We start from the raw sequence: 15,373 nt of genomic DNA, 5'->3' as shown, positions 1-15,373 counted from the left end.
TGTCCTCTGGACGGGCTCAGCCCCGGCGACTCACTAGGGTGCCTGCCCAGACCAATGTCTCCCCCTAATTCCTATCATCCTTCTGGCTCTGCAATGGTCTTGTCAGACCGAAAGGGCCTAACCCAACAAAACAAACAAACAAACAAACATACATCTTGTCTTCTTAAAATAGTCATAAACCTACCTCATACCTGAAGGCATTGGGAAGCCTCATTGCTCAAAAGGGAAAGCGAAAGAAGCTATTCACCAGTATAACAGGGAATACTCAGCAGCAGAACATCAAAAATTGAATACTTTTTCGAATGTCCGATGGCGAATATTGGACTCAACTTCACTACTTAGCTTTGGGTAATTCACTTCAGCATATTAATGCCCCACGGGCCACGGTATCACCCGTGGGTATCAGCATGGATGAGATAACACGGATGAGATAATATTATTATCTCATACCTACAGGGTGTCCCATAAGTTCGTTCTCACCTTATATTTGCATGTAAAACAGAGTACATTGCGTTTTGATATGTTTATAATCCCTCAATGTGCTCCCCATTTCATAGGCAAACACATGAATACATGCTGCGACATGCCAACCGGCATGTTTGGCAGCATAGCAGGCTTGAAGTTAGCCCAGACTGACTTGGCATGGGCCGTGAGCTCCTCAATGCTGGAACACCGCTTCGCTTCGACGAGCCTCGATTTCAATATTCCCAGCACATTTTTATGAAATTTGGATCCGATGAGTTGCCTGGGATGTGATCTTGCCACAGACGCCTATCACAGTCTCCTGGCACTGCTTCTAAGCTTTGCTTGACCTGTGCACTGATGCACTGTCTTGCTTGAAGATGGGCCTACGACCTCCCGGATGCCATTTTCTCCTCAAAAAAATGTGGTCATACTTGCGGTTCGAGTTAAGCTAGAAGGCTGAAACTCCTCCTAGATCTTCTTGGAGAAGCATTCTGCGTCCCAAGACTGTTTCTGGAGTATCAATCGCAACGTGCTCAGTGTCTGGACGCATATTACCCCACATTACCGTGACCCTGGCCTTTTGCATAGGAATAAAGCGGGATGACACAAAGGCCTTTTCCGTCGCCCATATGGGACCGTTTTGGGGTTTGGACGGGTGTTTTATCTCGAGCACGGACTAGGTAGTCCAGATGACCACATTGATGTCATCGGCCCTCCAGTTTTTTAGCCTCAGGCATAACGAAACACATGTTTGGCCATTTTAAGACGTTTTTGACTGTTTTGAGCCCTCCGGTAAGTAGAACTTTAGTCACCTTGAGTTAGGTACCCTGAAATGATACTCTTCGACAGCTGGTAATGCATCCTGAAAATCATGTTTACCAACTTTCTAACGCTAAGACCTTTTTGACGGCCATTTTGGCGCCACACAGTTTTGGCCACATGGCTCACTCGTGAAAGCTGACAAAAAAGAGCATAAACTTGCAGCGATTGACTCCCGACAAATCATCGGCGTCACTTGTTGACTGTGCGTCCAGTTAGCGACAGACATTGGCTACATACTGGATGGTCTCAATCACCCTCAGCCGTTGTGAATGGCCCAGTGCGGACTAAATACCGAGGCGTTCCCGTATCGGAGACCTCTATGTTGCGGCGTAAGCCGTCTCCACAGGAAATGAACTCTCTGGCAAAAAATATTTTGTCTAGACGAATTAGTTACCGTGGAGCACATTCACAGTGGCCATGGCAACCCCAAAAGCTCAGTAACAAAATAAATTAAGCGTGGCTTTAAATAAGAGAGCCTCTAAAAGAAAAATTTAGGTGAGAAGGAACTTATGGGACACCCTGTACATACACGGATTCAGTATGCGGATGCACGTGCGATGTTGAATGTTGAATGTTTTGTGTGATCCATAAGCACCAACGTCTGGTACTACTAATACCGTCAAGCGACTTAATGCACATAGAAATTACCATGAAAAATCGTAAAAATGTACGCTTCCATCCATTGCAATATCCCTACATGAACCAGCTTTTGGCACGTGTGTGTATTTTGTGTTAAACAATTTAGTGGCGGCATTCCTTAAGATACGTAGCAAACGCGCCATAGTTGTACGCAGATTAGTGTTTACATTTTTTGGTGATGGCGCTGGGGGACCATCAAAGCGTCCAAAACCGCAGCATCCAAAGTACGCAACATCCAAAACCGCAGCGTCCAAAGTACGCAACGTCCAAAATACGTCCAAAATCGGGTATATAGGGAGCATTCACAACGTCCAAAACCGAAACATCCAAAAACGCAACATCCAAAACGTATCATCCAAGGACGCATCATCCAAAGTACGCAACATCCAAAGTACGCAACATCCAAAGTACGCAACATCCAAAGTACGCAACATCCAAAACCGTTTGGTTAGGTTAGGTTAGGCTAGGTTAAGTTAGGTAAGGTTTGGTTAGGTTTCCTTATCCCCGGTAGGCATAAATCAGTAGGTTAGGTTAGGTTAGGTTAGGTTAAGTTAGGTTAGGTTAGGTTAAGTTAGGTTAGGTTAGGTTAGGTTAGGTTTCCTTATCCCCGGTAGGCAAAAATCAGTAGGTTAGGTTAGGTTAGGTTAGGTTAGGTTAGGTTAGGTTAGGTTAGGGATAGGCAAAAATCAGTAGGTTAGGTTAGGTTAGGATAGGTTAGGTTAGGTTAGGTTGGTTTTGGATGCTGCGTGCCTTGGATGTCGTGGTCTTGGACGTTGTGGTTTTGGAGGTTACGTACTTTGGATGTTACGTCTTTGGATGTTGCGTTTTTTGGATGATACGTTTTTGGACGTTGCGGTTTTGGATGTTTCGGTTTTGGACTTTGTGAATGCCCCCTATGAACCCGATTTTGGACGTATTTTGGACGTTGCGTACTTTGGACGCTGCGTTTTTGGATGTTGCGTACTTTGGGTGCTGCGGTTTTGGACGCTTTGATACGGACCCGATGGCGCTGTCCCGCAGTGTGTGCAGTGAAAAACATCATAGATGTTTGATGCGCTAAGTAATCAGTTTAAATTCAATAATTATATTTCCGTGGTGTTTGAAATCTTCAGCTTATCATACAAACATTTGTGGTTTGTCCTGGCTTGTGTCAAACGTGTTTCTAAGACTTCTCTCAACGTGTGAACGCAGCGTCAGCATTGGCTACCTATCAAAAAAGACTGCTCTGAGCCCGCTGCAGCTATTAATCCGCTTATAAGCTCATCAAGTACGATTTCTTCCATTTTGATTTGAAAACGAAAATGGTGAGTTATCTTTTTTAATTGTTATTCATTTTGGGGGATACCTTCACTGTGTAATAAGCTGATCCCTTATACTTTTAAGCATTTTAACAGCACACACAAAGCCTCAATAAATGCAATACTGACTAACCGACAATTCCACTTTACTCTTGCTGTCTTGCTTTCATTTTTGCTCTTTCATTCACATCAACATTACTTGTCCCACATCATATCTATCTTATTGTGCATTTCAAGTTTTCCGACAATAGCAATCATGCATTTCAAGAAGTCATTCACTGCTAAAAAATGTTCCAGGTTATGAACTCTAAATCTGTCCTCAAAATTTTGCAATTCAGATTGCAAATGATCTTATTTGAATATCACACATTTCCAATTAACAATCAGTGTTACTTGTTTCTTTCCAGACCTGTTAACTCACAGTAAACCTCATTTTGATATGTTTTGTTAACATTGGTTCATTATGCAGATACTATCGTGGATCACTGACAGAATTAGTATAGTAACATAGCATAGATTATTGTGAAGTGAAAAGCAATCTTGTAAGTGCTTATTTATACCCTCTACTTGTTCATAATTTGACTGAACTCATTACCAACTGGTTTGAAAGAAGTAACTTCTCAGTTCTCTCAAGATAGCATTGTCTGATTCAGCATTATTAATGGCACCATCTGCTGACTAGAATGTAGTTTCACAGTATGTGACTTTTAATGGGTGACTTTAGTGCAAGGTTATCGCACTCTGGTGAATGCACATGATGAATGTGTGCACATGTGTGGCCATTAACATTTAACATTTCTCTTCTGATTGTCATTTCAGAGCTTCTTTGGATTTGGCCAAAGTGCTGAGATCGACATAGTTCTCGATGGAGCAGAAACCAGGAAAATGGCAGAACTCAAGTCTGAAGAGGGAAAGAGGGAGAGGTATTACCTCTTCTTTGATGGTGAAACCATAAGCGGCAAGGTTAGTGGTATTATTATTGTCAGCGCCATCTCAACAGTGAAGCAGGGTGGTTGTTCTGTTCTAACAGAGCTGAAAACAGTGATTACATAACTATAAGCCAGGCTGGAAAATGTTCCATCCACTTTTTAAAATTTTCGTAAAATATATGTTTTACGGAGGTCATGGCATTTACAATCAGCATGTTCAATTGTCATTGTTCTGTCCGTCTCAAGTTTTGTTATTTTCACAATCCATTCGGTTCATATAAATACTGATGTCTTTCACAGGTCATCATTACTCTGAAGAAGGCTGGCTCTAAACTGGAGCACTTTGGTATAAAGGTGGAGTTCGTTGGTCAGATAGAGCTGCAGTATGACCGCGGAGGCCAGCACGAGTTCCTCTCACTGGTGAAGGAGCTGGCGCGGCCGGGAGAGCTGCAGCAGAACGTCAGCTACCCGTTCGAGTTCAGCCAGGTCGAAAAGCCGTACGAGAGCTACTCGGGCTCGAACGTTCGGCTCAGGTGAGCAGCACTTCGATAGATTGCTGTTGTAAATGATGTAACAAGTTGTGATTGTAATGCTGGGTTTTCTGAGATACACCCAGTAGATTAGAGAACATTGCAGCCAACGGTAACCGCGAAGAAGTATGCTTTGTATGAATTGTAATGTTTGGTTTTGATGAGTTTTATTCATTATTCATTGAATGCTTATGACCACATCGTCCATAAGCATTCAGTAATGATCGATATTGCTATTTCATTTGACTTGTGCCTATATTTTTACGATTTATCAAGGATGCCAATACCATTGGTAACTTCAAATACCTACTTATCTGGTCCCGGAGATGATCCTTTTGGTTTACAGACAATAACGTGTTTAATAATGGTCGTCGTCGATGAAATGCAACCTCGCGGACCGTGGGTAACATCGTGCATAAGAATGTCGCGTTGTTCCCTCGCTCAGGTACTTTCTGCGCGTGACGATCGTGCGTCGCCTGTCCGACTTGGTTCGTGAGATGGACATAGCAGTTCACACGCTCTCCCAGTACCCGGACATGAACACCAGCATCAAAATGGAGGTCGGCATCGAGGACTGCCTGCACATCGAGTTCGAATACAATAAGTCCAAGTGAGTTAGGGCGGTCTGCCGTTCGTTAATGACCTCTGTATTTTGGATACCCTGACTCCATCTCATCCCCCCCCCCCCCATTGGAAAAGAAACGGAGTCGTACCATGCGATCGTTATGCCATTTGAAATGCAAACTCTTCAGTGCGACATCATGGTGTGACTTAGTTGCTCCGACGTGGCGACCTTTGACACGGACCGCGACGGTGGCGCCACCTCAGTAGCTGGCAGCGCCTCCGTCAGCGCAATCACTCACAGAAACCGGTGGGTACCTGACATGCGAACAGGGATGCCCTGGCTTCATTTGCCTTCTCCTGTGCTGCGATGCAAATGGTCTTGAGGGTTTCACTCAATAAGAGCATGATTCGAAAATTTCCTACTCGTCGTCTCCTTCTGTGCGGTAATTATGCATTGTTTTGGTCTTAGTTACCGCTACAAAACCGACAAGGCAGACTGCATCTTTTCTTAATCCCACATACGCTCTCCTTTCAAAGCCCTCGTCACCGTTTCAGGTATCACCTGAAGGATGTCATTGTTGGCAAGATCTACTTTCTGCTGGTGCGGATAAAAATCAAACACATGGAAATTGCCATCATTAAGCGTGAAACCACGGGCGCAGGTAAGTAAGACGGACATTTCTGCGCCAGGTTACGCAATGTAAGGTAACAAAAGTGGTTTGTCTAGCTCAGTTAAAATAAGAACTTCTCAGACTAGCCGTAATGCCAGTTTTGCTTCCATAAGTCACCTCACGCTCCATATTGAGGTCCTTTAGGTGGGCGGGGCATGGGCTATGCCTGTTTGGGTGAACTCGAATTTGCCAATAAGTTATGAACTCATCCTCTTCATCCGTGTGCCAAACAGGTCCCAGCACCTACAACGAAAACGAGACGATCGCCAAGTACGAGATCATGGACGGCGCGCCGGTGCGGGGCGAGAGCATTCCGATCCGCGTGTTCCTGGCCGGCTACGACCTCACGCCCACGATGCGCGACATCAACAAGAAGTTTTCGGTGCGCTACTACCTGAACCTGGTACTGGTGGACGTGGAGGATCGGAGGTACTTCAAACAACAGGTCAGTTGGTGACAGTGTTCTAAAATTGGATATTGGTTGGGTGTGCCGATGAAGAAAAAAATCCTAGGATGAGAAAAAAGAAAGTAAATAACTGCAGTATTTTTGCAAAATGGTGTAATGCCAATTGTTATGCTAACTGATAAACCAGGATTTCATGCCAGGATCTTGACAGGGTGTGGAACAAAAGGATGTGGGTGCATCAACTGTCAAGTGACAAGTGAACTGGCTGTTGGGAATACATGAAACTCTTTTCAGAGATGAAGTAAAGTCGGTCATTCATATTTTAGGGATGAAAATATTTTCCCCATTAGGTGTGATTTGCCACCAAAAAGGCTGAAAAATGAAACACTGGTTGGTGAGAATAGATGGGGTATGCTGTACTTGTGTGGCCTGTCGAAGGCTTCCATGGGCTACCCATTATCCACGGGTTTTCAGATATACTGATGGGCTTTCTTGAGGAAGCATTTCAGTCGAGAATCGGATTTCTAAATAAATTTAATCCGAACTAAAGAACGGAATGTAAGAATGTAAATGACAGAGTCTCCGCTAAGCGGAGCTTGTTGCGTTGGCCCTGTCCTCTACCCTTGGATCTTTGTAAGTGTAGGCATCTGATATAGCTCTTCCCAGCTTGGACTGACCCGCGATGTCGGCCACCTCCCCAGTCCAGCTCTCCCATGCCCCCACTCTCGGACTGACCTCGGTCACGCTGTCCGGTAGGAGATCACCCTGTGGCGCCAGGGAGAGCGGGCGCGGCGTCCGGCGAAGCTGACCGACCACCAGCCGGCCCAAGAGCCGCCGACACCGGTCACCATCTGCAACATTCACCAGCAGCTGATCGACGGCAACATCCAGCAGCGGCCCAGCACCCTCCACACGGTACGGTACCGGTCCACCGCACGGTACAATAGCCGACCAACACTCTGCACACGGTACAATGGTGGCTCAAGTCTGGACTCTGCACACTACGGTAGCGGCCCAGCACACGGTACAATTGCGGCCCAACATTTTGCGCACGGTACGACAGCGATAGGACACCATCAGTCGGGGAACTATTGAAACAGCCAAGTATCACATCCGTTGTCACGATTAACAGTGTTGACTAGATCTATGGTCGATTTATCTTCGATCGACATTCGATCTAATTAAAAGTTAATTTCTAGAACCGACCTCGGCTCAGCAGTTTTTGCACATCGCGCATCCTAAATGAAAACGTATTGCATCCAAAACGGATGCCGGGATGCCGCGAGTGATAAAATATATTTGAAGAATTAAAATGACGGGTGTTCCACAGCTCTAGCTAAAATCTGCTGTTCACCTCATTGAATACTTTGCTACAGCTGTATCCATTCTCTGTCCGTCTATTATTTCCTTCGTTTCGTTCGTTTTGTTTGGGAACTAAAGCACCAACAGAAACCTGAATATGTATGCAATATCTTACATCTTTATGGAAATAGTAATTAGTACTACCGATGGCAGTATTCAGCTTTTACGCATTCAGAGTATACTGAGCCTAGAGGGGTCAAACGAAAATTTCATCGTTTGTCGTCTCTCGCCATGTGACCCGACTCCTCCCCCTGCCGCAGGGAGCCGACACACCATCGGACGCCGGTGACCCGGAGGGCGTAGCCCGACGGCCGGGCGGCGAGCCAGTGGGAGACACGGACCTCACTTCGCCGACCGACTCCATGGCAGGAGACGGTGCCGACAGCAACGGTCACAGCGCCACGGTCTCCGAGACCAGCGACGCCCAGTAGAGGTCGCGCACGGAGGTTTGGGGGAGATCAAGAGGTCCTCACCCGACGGAACCACTCAGATGGCCAGGTAGTGAGTCATCACGCGCTGCCGCTGGGGGGGGGGGGCGGTCCTTGCCATCGAAAGAGGGATAGATGATTGTCGCGGTGGCACGTGGTTCACGCTGAGCCACTCCTCTGGTGGTCACTGACCCACTACCGACCACTACGCCGGCCTAACGGTACCTCTGGTGTCCATTCCGGTTTGTCGTAGTTCAGCTGCTGGTTAGATTCCTGTAGTGATCGTATCCCCGAACACAAATGCATATTTTGGGTGTCAGGTATCGTAAGGGCAGACACGAGTTGTCGGTGTTCCATGTTTGTCCGGGCTTGACTCCAGCATCGCCGCATGCCTTTGGAGTCCCCGTAGATCCGATGGAGGCTGGACATGGACCGACTTTTCCTTTCCCTGAAGGAATCACTGGCCAGTTGGGCGAATGTGATACGTTGCGATGAGGTGAATGACACGCACAAGACACGCATTGGCATTATTTGATTGTAGGGTTGTGTTGCACGCTTTTGCGCTTTTGCTTCTCATGTGTACTACTTTTGGCAAGCAGGCAACTGTTATTGGAGCATTGGCGGCTTGGCGTGCTTAGGTAGATAATCGGATTGAAAATTGTTTTCTTTCATTAGGCCGCATTCTTGCACACTTTCATATCGGACACTGCGAACAAAACTCCCCCAGTGCAATAATTATACAATTTAGGTCAAGGTCGCTTTGCTTGATACGTTCTATAGAGTTTACTTTAGCTATCCTTGAATATCCTCTAAACTGTTTCCCTCTACTTAGTTGCTCGAATAGCTGATAATACACTCGCGTATAGTAGCAGTGTAGCGTATTATTTTTATATGCGTATTGAGTTATTTCTTTTTGCTTAGCGTTTATGCATAGGTAGCGGGGAAGAAGCTAGCGTCAAGTTTAGGCAGTTCTGACTCGGAGTGGGTCATCAGCTGGTTCATGTTTGTTACCAACAACGTAGGTACCTGTGTCTTACGTTGTTGGTAACCCTATTCTCGCTTGTCTCAACCTTATCGAACCGTGTTAAATCAAGAAACACTTTGACGCTGGGGTTTGTGCATTGCAAGGCATGTATTTCAATGGTAATTTCTTGTTTCAATCAATTGGTTATCTCCCACTTAGATGTCCATCTCTGGTTTCAATTCGATGCTCACGTTCATTACAGTATCTGCAGCGTTCAATCAGTACGGATGTTGTCTGGTGCAAGGAAGGGTGCGCGGATGTTGCTTTATATCCTCTCCTCCAGCCGCATCTCACTGCGATGTCACGACTTTTGTGAACCTAGTCCAACAACTGTGATGCGACTTACCGCTGACAGATATGTTCCACGTGTGCGTTTATGAACGCGTGCCATCCGAGTCTCGAGCGTGCAGCGTCGTGTTTCATGTCCGCGCGGCCTGTGTCCTTGCTGGTTGCCGATCTGTTGCTGTGTATTTTTATATTCTGAATCTCTCGGGCAATATATGTATTGGATCTGTGTATGTCAGGGTAAGGCGGTGGCGTTCGATTCCGCCCAGATCTGGGTACCCGACAGTACCTCACGTCGCTGCGCGATAACGAATGACATGAGTGGCCTTCTCTGTGTAGTGGGCACATTAGCTGTATCATGAGTATGTGCGTGCGTGTTCCATAAATGTGGAATGAGACATTGTGTAGGGATGCATTCTCTCACCGGGCATCGCCGTTGGCAACGACGCCAATCGAATCCACGTGCTTGTACTCCTTATACATTTCGGAATGGACAGCTGTGGTGTATGTATGTCAGCATGGGGCGCTTTCAATATAATGATGTTTCAGCTCCTGTGTTTTGACGGCGACATACTTATTAAAGTTGAATGTTTCAATTTTTCGCCTTTGATTGATAATTCGATGCATCTTTGCCTCTTGTTCTATCCTTGATATAATCGCAAAACGTGACTCCTCTCATAACATGAACGATGATCAATTCGGCACACAAAATCCAAAATCCTATCGATTAAAAGTACCCTTTCACTTACTCGTCTTGTAATTAGTCGTGGATGAAAAAGTTGTCTTGGTGCGTCGAATGACAGGCTTGAGTGATACAAGTAACGGATCATATATTGCGTGTTCATATAAAAACATGGAATGTTATGGAGATAATATACAATGACGACTCATGAATGAACAACAAAGATAACAATGGTAGCTTCAGCTGTGTTCAATCCTCTTCTGGCGAGCACTGTAAACACACAAAATAGACGTTAGCTTCCTGCGCTATGCTGAAACTACTTATGATCTTAGGAATCAAAATGCTAACAAAGCAGGACGAGTTACTCCATTAAGAATCCTGAGTTCTCCATTAAGATTCCTGGCACAATTATGTGCCAAGCATTGAAAATTTTGGTATCAGATATCACAGAAGCTTATCACGCCTTATATACGGCAATTGTTGGCTCGAGTAATAGATAAATAGAAAGGCATTATCAGACCCACTCTGAAAAAATAACTCTTTAAAGTCAGTAAACTGGGTTGCTACGTGAATGACATTGAAATGACACGGTAAATGGCAGTGATCCAGCAGGCTCTCCTCCCATTTCATACCATTGTCCACCGCCGAAACTTACAAAGAACTCGACGAAGCAGATGTGTCCGTCGTCCGTTTTGATCATGTACTGGAGGCAGAGGAAGCCGCGCGCGTCCGTGCGCAGCGACACCTTCTGCGACTGGGCGAGCGGCTTCAGGGAGAGCTTCATCAGGGCGAGCCGGTAGCGGCTGGTGCTGGTGCGCGGGCACTGGAACAGCTCGACCAGGTCCGAGTCGCCCGCCACCTCCACCTGTGCCACGCCAGTGCACGTGGTGCGACAGTCATACAGCCCTTACTTCCAATTAGGTGAAAAATTGTTTCGCTGCCTAATTAGTACGGAAAATAAAAAATACAGTTTTACAACATATTGTGAAGTCATTAGTCATTACAGTATATTGTAAAACGAAAGTAAAGTACATACAAAGTACAATATAAGAGCAGACCTAGCAGTGACATCTACCCCTCAGTTTAAGCGCCAGTACCTTTGACTCGATGCCGGCTCCGACAGCGGCGAACTGCAGCAGTGGTGGAGTGGGGCAGAACACTATTACTATTACCTTGGACTCGATGCCGGCTCCGACAGCGGCGAACTGCAGTAACGGCGGAGTGGGACAAAACACCAGCTCCATCAGGTCACAGTCGCCGTCCATCTCCGCCAGCGCCTCCCGCAGACAGTCAGACCTAGAGAGGTGCATGTTAGCGTTCAGTACGCCTTCCATATGCATACCAGATTAATTCAAAGGCAAACAACGGCAGAATCAACAGCGGCAACAATGATGATCGCGGAGTTTCGTGAAAGCTGAATCGGAAAAGTATCACTGAAGACAGGTCAGAAGGTTCCGAGCTGATTACCTGATGATTGTTTTGTTGACTACATCGGAGCTGTTGAAGTTGAAATCCATCGTGTCCTCCGGCAGTTGCGTCTTGATGGAGCAGTCTGTGAGCACGCCGCTCTCCTCTAGCCTAAGCGGAATGTGAAAGACGTCAATTAGTATCATGAAAAGATGTTAACTTTTATTAGGCCCGCAACTTGAGCGTATGACGCTCATCCCAGCAGCTTTTTAGGAAGAGCAAACGACTCCTGAGCTGACCGTCGCAGCAGTAAGAGCCCAACTGACCTAACTCAGCTCTCGCTATTTGGTTCTGAAGGGGGTGGGTTAGCGAAAGGCTTCCAGATGATGGCGATCGCGTTTCAGGTGCTGTAAGATAATGTGAACACGTGAAATGTAAATTCCACTATAGGTAAACTCCATCGTGTTCTCCAGCATTTCCAATCATACGATATGTGTGCAAGGCCACGGCAGACGAATCGAACGGGTATTGAACAAGAAAAGTCGACGATTACTTTTACAGTTTCAAAATAAAATAATTGCAAACATCCCACGGGTTGAACTTGTAGATAAAGACGTTCTAGTAAACTCTTACGAAGCGAGATCTTTCAGAACAAGATCAAAATTGCGATTCGTGTCTCGTGTGGCGTGCAGAATGTAGCGGTCAACGGCGCTCAAATAAATAGCACGGCGAAGATCGTGACATACTCACACAATTACGAGTGGATGACCGTCTCCCGCATAGCACATCTTGAGAGCTGTGGTGGCACCTGCTGTACCGCCAGAGCCAAAAATGTTCAGGCACTCTAGCAGCACTGACAGGTTTATCTTGAAGGACAATGTCTCTTGACTGAGCACAAATTGCTGGAAATGGGAACGGCAAACAGTACTTAGTAACTACAGGAGGAGACAAACATGCTAACATTTTCTTTGAAAAGGTCTGAAATGGTGCTGAAAATGAAAGAAGGCATTAAATTCAAGAAATGGGTTATGGCCACAGGACTATAACAAGAAAGTATGTGTAAGGATTATGACATGTTATGATGTTGAATGCATAACAAGCATGAAGAGCACATGATCATTCATCGTGCTTTTGGCATCTCACATTTATTCATTTCTTACAACTACAAGTCCACTGGCACTGTTAACCTTTGCGCAACCACACTACAAGTACTAGCATACCTGGAACATGTCAGCTTGTATGAATGCATTTGCCTGCACACACTTGCTGTCTTCCACTGTAACTTTCAATCCATCAGATGTGACCACCACCACTGCACTCTGAAAACACATCAACTGTTGTTCAGATGCCTGTGACAATCTATAAAATGTCACAGCATATTTAAAAACAAATTCGGAACCTGCAACTAAGACAAATGAACAGAGTGGACATGATGAAGACATGTCAATGACTATCCTTTTGTCATTAGTTTCTGCTAGTGACATCCTTCCTTCAAATGGCATAATGGCTAATTCTATCATCGACTAATCATCTGGACTTCATCAGTGTTCTCAAGGTGTTTTTTATGTTAATACTTTCAACAGTTTTTTTTTTAATTAGTTGGTTGTGTAACTTAAAGAAATCTTTTAAAAGATTACATATTTTCATAGCATACAAAACGTGAATGAGTGAATGCATGTGAATAAGAATATGAACATGTGAAAGTGAGAATGTGAATAAATACCAGCTAATACTGTAAGGCGTAAGCTGCAAAGGATAAGGAACAACTCCTGCCATTTTCACACCTGGTGTTATGTTTCGAGCAAAGTATCAGTGAAAAAGTAACCAGTCAGTATAGGTTTGCCTTCCACATCAAAAGGTTCAATTTATATAATGCCTTTCCAACAACATGTGAAAATAATTGCAACACTATCAATATCACACAACCTGCATCCTGCAATTTTCAGGTCTCCCAGTTTGTTTTGAGTCTTAGTTATCGAGTCATCCACAAGTGTGCAGGAATAGATCTATTCTTAACAACCTTTTGGCTTCTAAAATATAAAGAGTTGCATTCAATATCGTACCTACCTCTTTAAAATGTACTGCTTTCAAAAGCTGTGATACATTCTTCACATTGTCTATTTTTGCAACAAGTACATTCTGTTTATCTTCGTCACTGTCTTGTGTATCCAACATTTTGCCAGGCACACCTCAACCTGTAAATGAACAGATACAAATTATACCATGTTAATACCGGTAATAACAACATAGTTTAATACAATTATAGTTTAAATGCAATGGTTGAAGCTGGGCGCCGGTGAAAACAGGGCGCCGGAGGCCATATTTGGTCACGTGACCATTAAGAAGTTCTCCTCTCTATGCCTTCTAACAAGCCCATATACCTTCTACATGGTGAATGTCACATGGTTTAAGGTTTGTGCAAGTGAATTTCAAGAGCTTTGATCAAATCACCCCAGGCACCCTGTTATCACGTCGTCCTCAAAGCTTGCTTGAAAAATAAATATATTTCTAGATGCAATATGTTTTGAGCTGTAAATACCTGAGCTGAATATTACTCAACCATCCTCTCCAAGGCCATACATGGGAGTATCTGATGAAGTGGCAACTAAATATTAAAAATCATATTTGTTTTCTCCTAATCAAGCCACTATTGCTATGACTACTCTGGAAATTATTGTTTTGTATGGTGAGGAAAAGCTTTGGCCTTGACATTATAAGCAAAAGTACTTGAGAAGCCTGCGAAGCACAAAATTGAAATGCCTGAAATGGAATTACATCTCAATATTCCTCAATTTTAACCTGTAAGAAGATAACCAAGAAGTAAACAGTTTGAGAAATTCAAAAGAACCGCAAAGCAAAATAAGCTGCGCCAGAAACGTCAAAAGGCTGTCTTATTTGTCTTTTCAAATCACTTCCATATGCTGCCAAATTTCTAGCTTCATAAAAAATACCTACCGCCGCTAAGACCGGTAAGACCAAGGGTAAGACACTTTCTGACTAGTTTCATGCGTGAGGCGGTTTAGCAATTTCGGTAAACAACGCAGCGAACTTTGCTGTCATGCCATATGGCCTTGGTCATGCCAGTCATTCTTTTTAGGCCTACTCATTGCATTTGACAGATTATCGGAAAAGCGTCTCGGATCGCTTGTAATTTTTTTTTCTTTTGCAACAGTGAAACTTGAAAGAAAAAGCCGAGCGGCCTCTCCCTTTTATCCGTCCAAACATACGAGAACTTTCCGTGCGGTGCGGAACATGTTGATTCACACTACACTGGTTCACTCCCTAAGTGCCTATGAAATTGAAGAGATAGTCCCTGCTCCGCAATGTAGGTAGTTGCAGCAGCGGCGGAACACCTTCAAGGGGGGGGGGGGCACTGCCGACTTTTGGTCCTGCATTCTTTCCATGCAACGCCCATAGGGCCAATGTTAAAATGCCAAAATCAAAGGGGGGCACGGTGCCCCGGTGCCCTCCCCGCTCCGCCGCCTATGTGTAGTTGCCTTCTGGGCTAAATGGGCGTGCTTTCAGAAAGGCGCTGTTGACGGCACGATTTTTAGCCGTATGATCGAAATCACTTTCTATTAGGTATAGCAGAATTCTATTCACGGCATTGAAACCAGCCAGTAGGTTTTGTGGATGTCGTAGAATCAATTCACGGCATTTCAGTCGTGAGCAGCTGTGCGCATCTGAAAACACCGACAATAATCCGATTCCGATCGTAATGACGATGGTAGCAGTTAATTGATGCCAAGTAAAAGTGGACCTTCTATAGCTCGGTAGTCGGTAAGTGCATACACTGCATAGTGCATACTTACATACGAGTATACAGGAATGAAGACCGCGGATATCCATATACGCCCTTGG

General features: G+C 44.9%; 2 protein-coding genes across 6 annotated transcripts; one reads left to right on the top strand and one right to left on the bottom strand.

Annotated features, from left to right (window-relative positions):
• The first annotated feature begins 2,906 nt into the window (after positions 1-2,906).
• Positions 2,907-9,973, top strand: LOC122386740 (vacuolar protein sorting-associated protein 26B-like). Its single transcript, XM_043376254.1, has 8 exons — positions 2,907-3,230; positions 4,044-4,187; positions 4,454-4,686; positions 5,129-5,293; positions 5,803-5,909; positions 6,152-6,363; positions 7,081-7,239; positions 7,947-9,973. Exons 1-8 carry the CDS (start codon positions 3,228-3,230, stop codon positions 8,115-8,117), a joined length of 1,194 nt encoding a protein of 397 aa, XP_043232189.1. The 5' UTR covers positions 2,907-3,227; the 3' UTR covers positions 8,118-9,973.
• A 263-nt stretch (positions 9,974-10,236) lies between these two features.
• Positions 10,237-14,363, bottom strand: LOC122386741 (cell cycle checkpoint protein RAD1-like). Of its 5 annotated transcripts, none has more exons than XM_043376259.1 (8): positions 14,312-14,363; positions 13,580-13,707; positions 12,733-12,831; positions 12,263-12,414; positions 11,573-11,683; positions 11,278-11,401; positions 10,761-10,970; positions 10,237-10,375 (listed from the first exon to the last, which is right to left on the bottom strand). In XM_043376259.1, exons 2-8 carry the CDS (start codon positions 13,685-13,687, stop codon positions 10,355-10,357), a joined length of 825 nt encoding a protein of 274 aa, XP_043232194.1. In that variant the 5' UTR covers positions 13,688-13,707; positions 14,312-14,363; the 3' UTR covers positions 10,237-10,354. The 5 variants fall into 5 exon arrangements, with proteins under 5 accessions (XP_043232194.1, XP_043232190.1, XP_043232191.1 ...); XM_043376255.1 differs by lacking the exon at positions 14,312-14,363 and adding an exon at positions 14,288-14,311 and having other exon boundaries at positions 11,203-11,401; XM_043376256.1 differs by lacking the exon at positions 14,312-14,363 and adding an exon at positions 14,288-14,311.
• Between the last annotated feature and the right edge of the window lie 1,010 nt (positions 14,364-15,373).

Source organism: Amphibalanus amphitrite, unplaced genomic scaffold, assembly GCF_019059575.1.
Source record: "Amphibalanus amphitrite isolate SeventyFive unplaced genomic scaffold, NRLGWU_Aamphi_draft 000261F_arrow, whole genome shotgun sequence".
NCBI lineage: Eukaryota > Metazoa > Arthropoda > Thecostraca > Balanomorpha > Balanidae > Amphibalanus > Amphibalanus amphitrite.
Note: the sequence above shows the minus strand (reverse complement) of the source record. Positions and strands in the feature narration are given on the sequence as shown.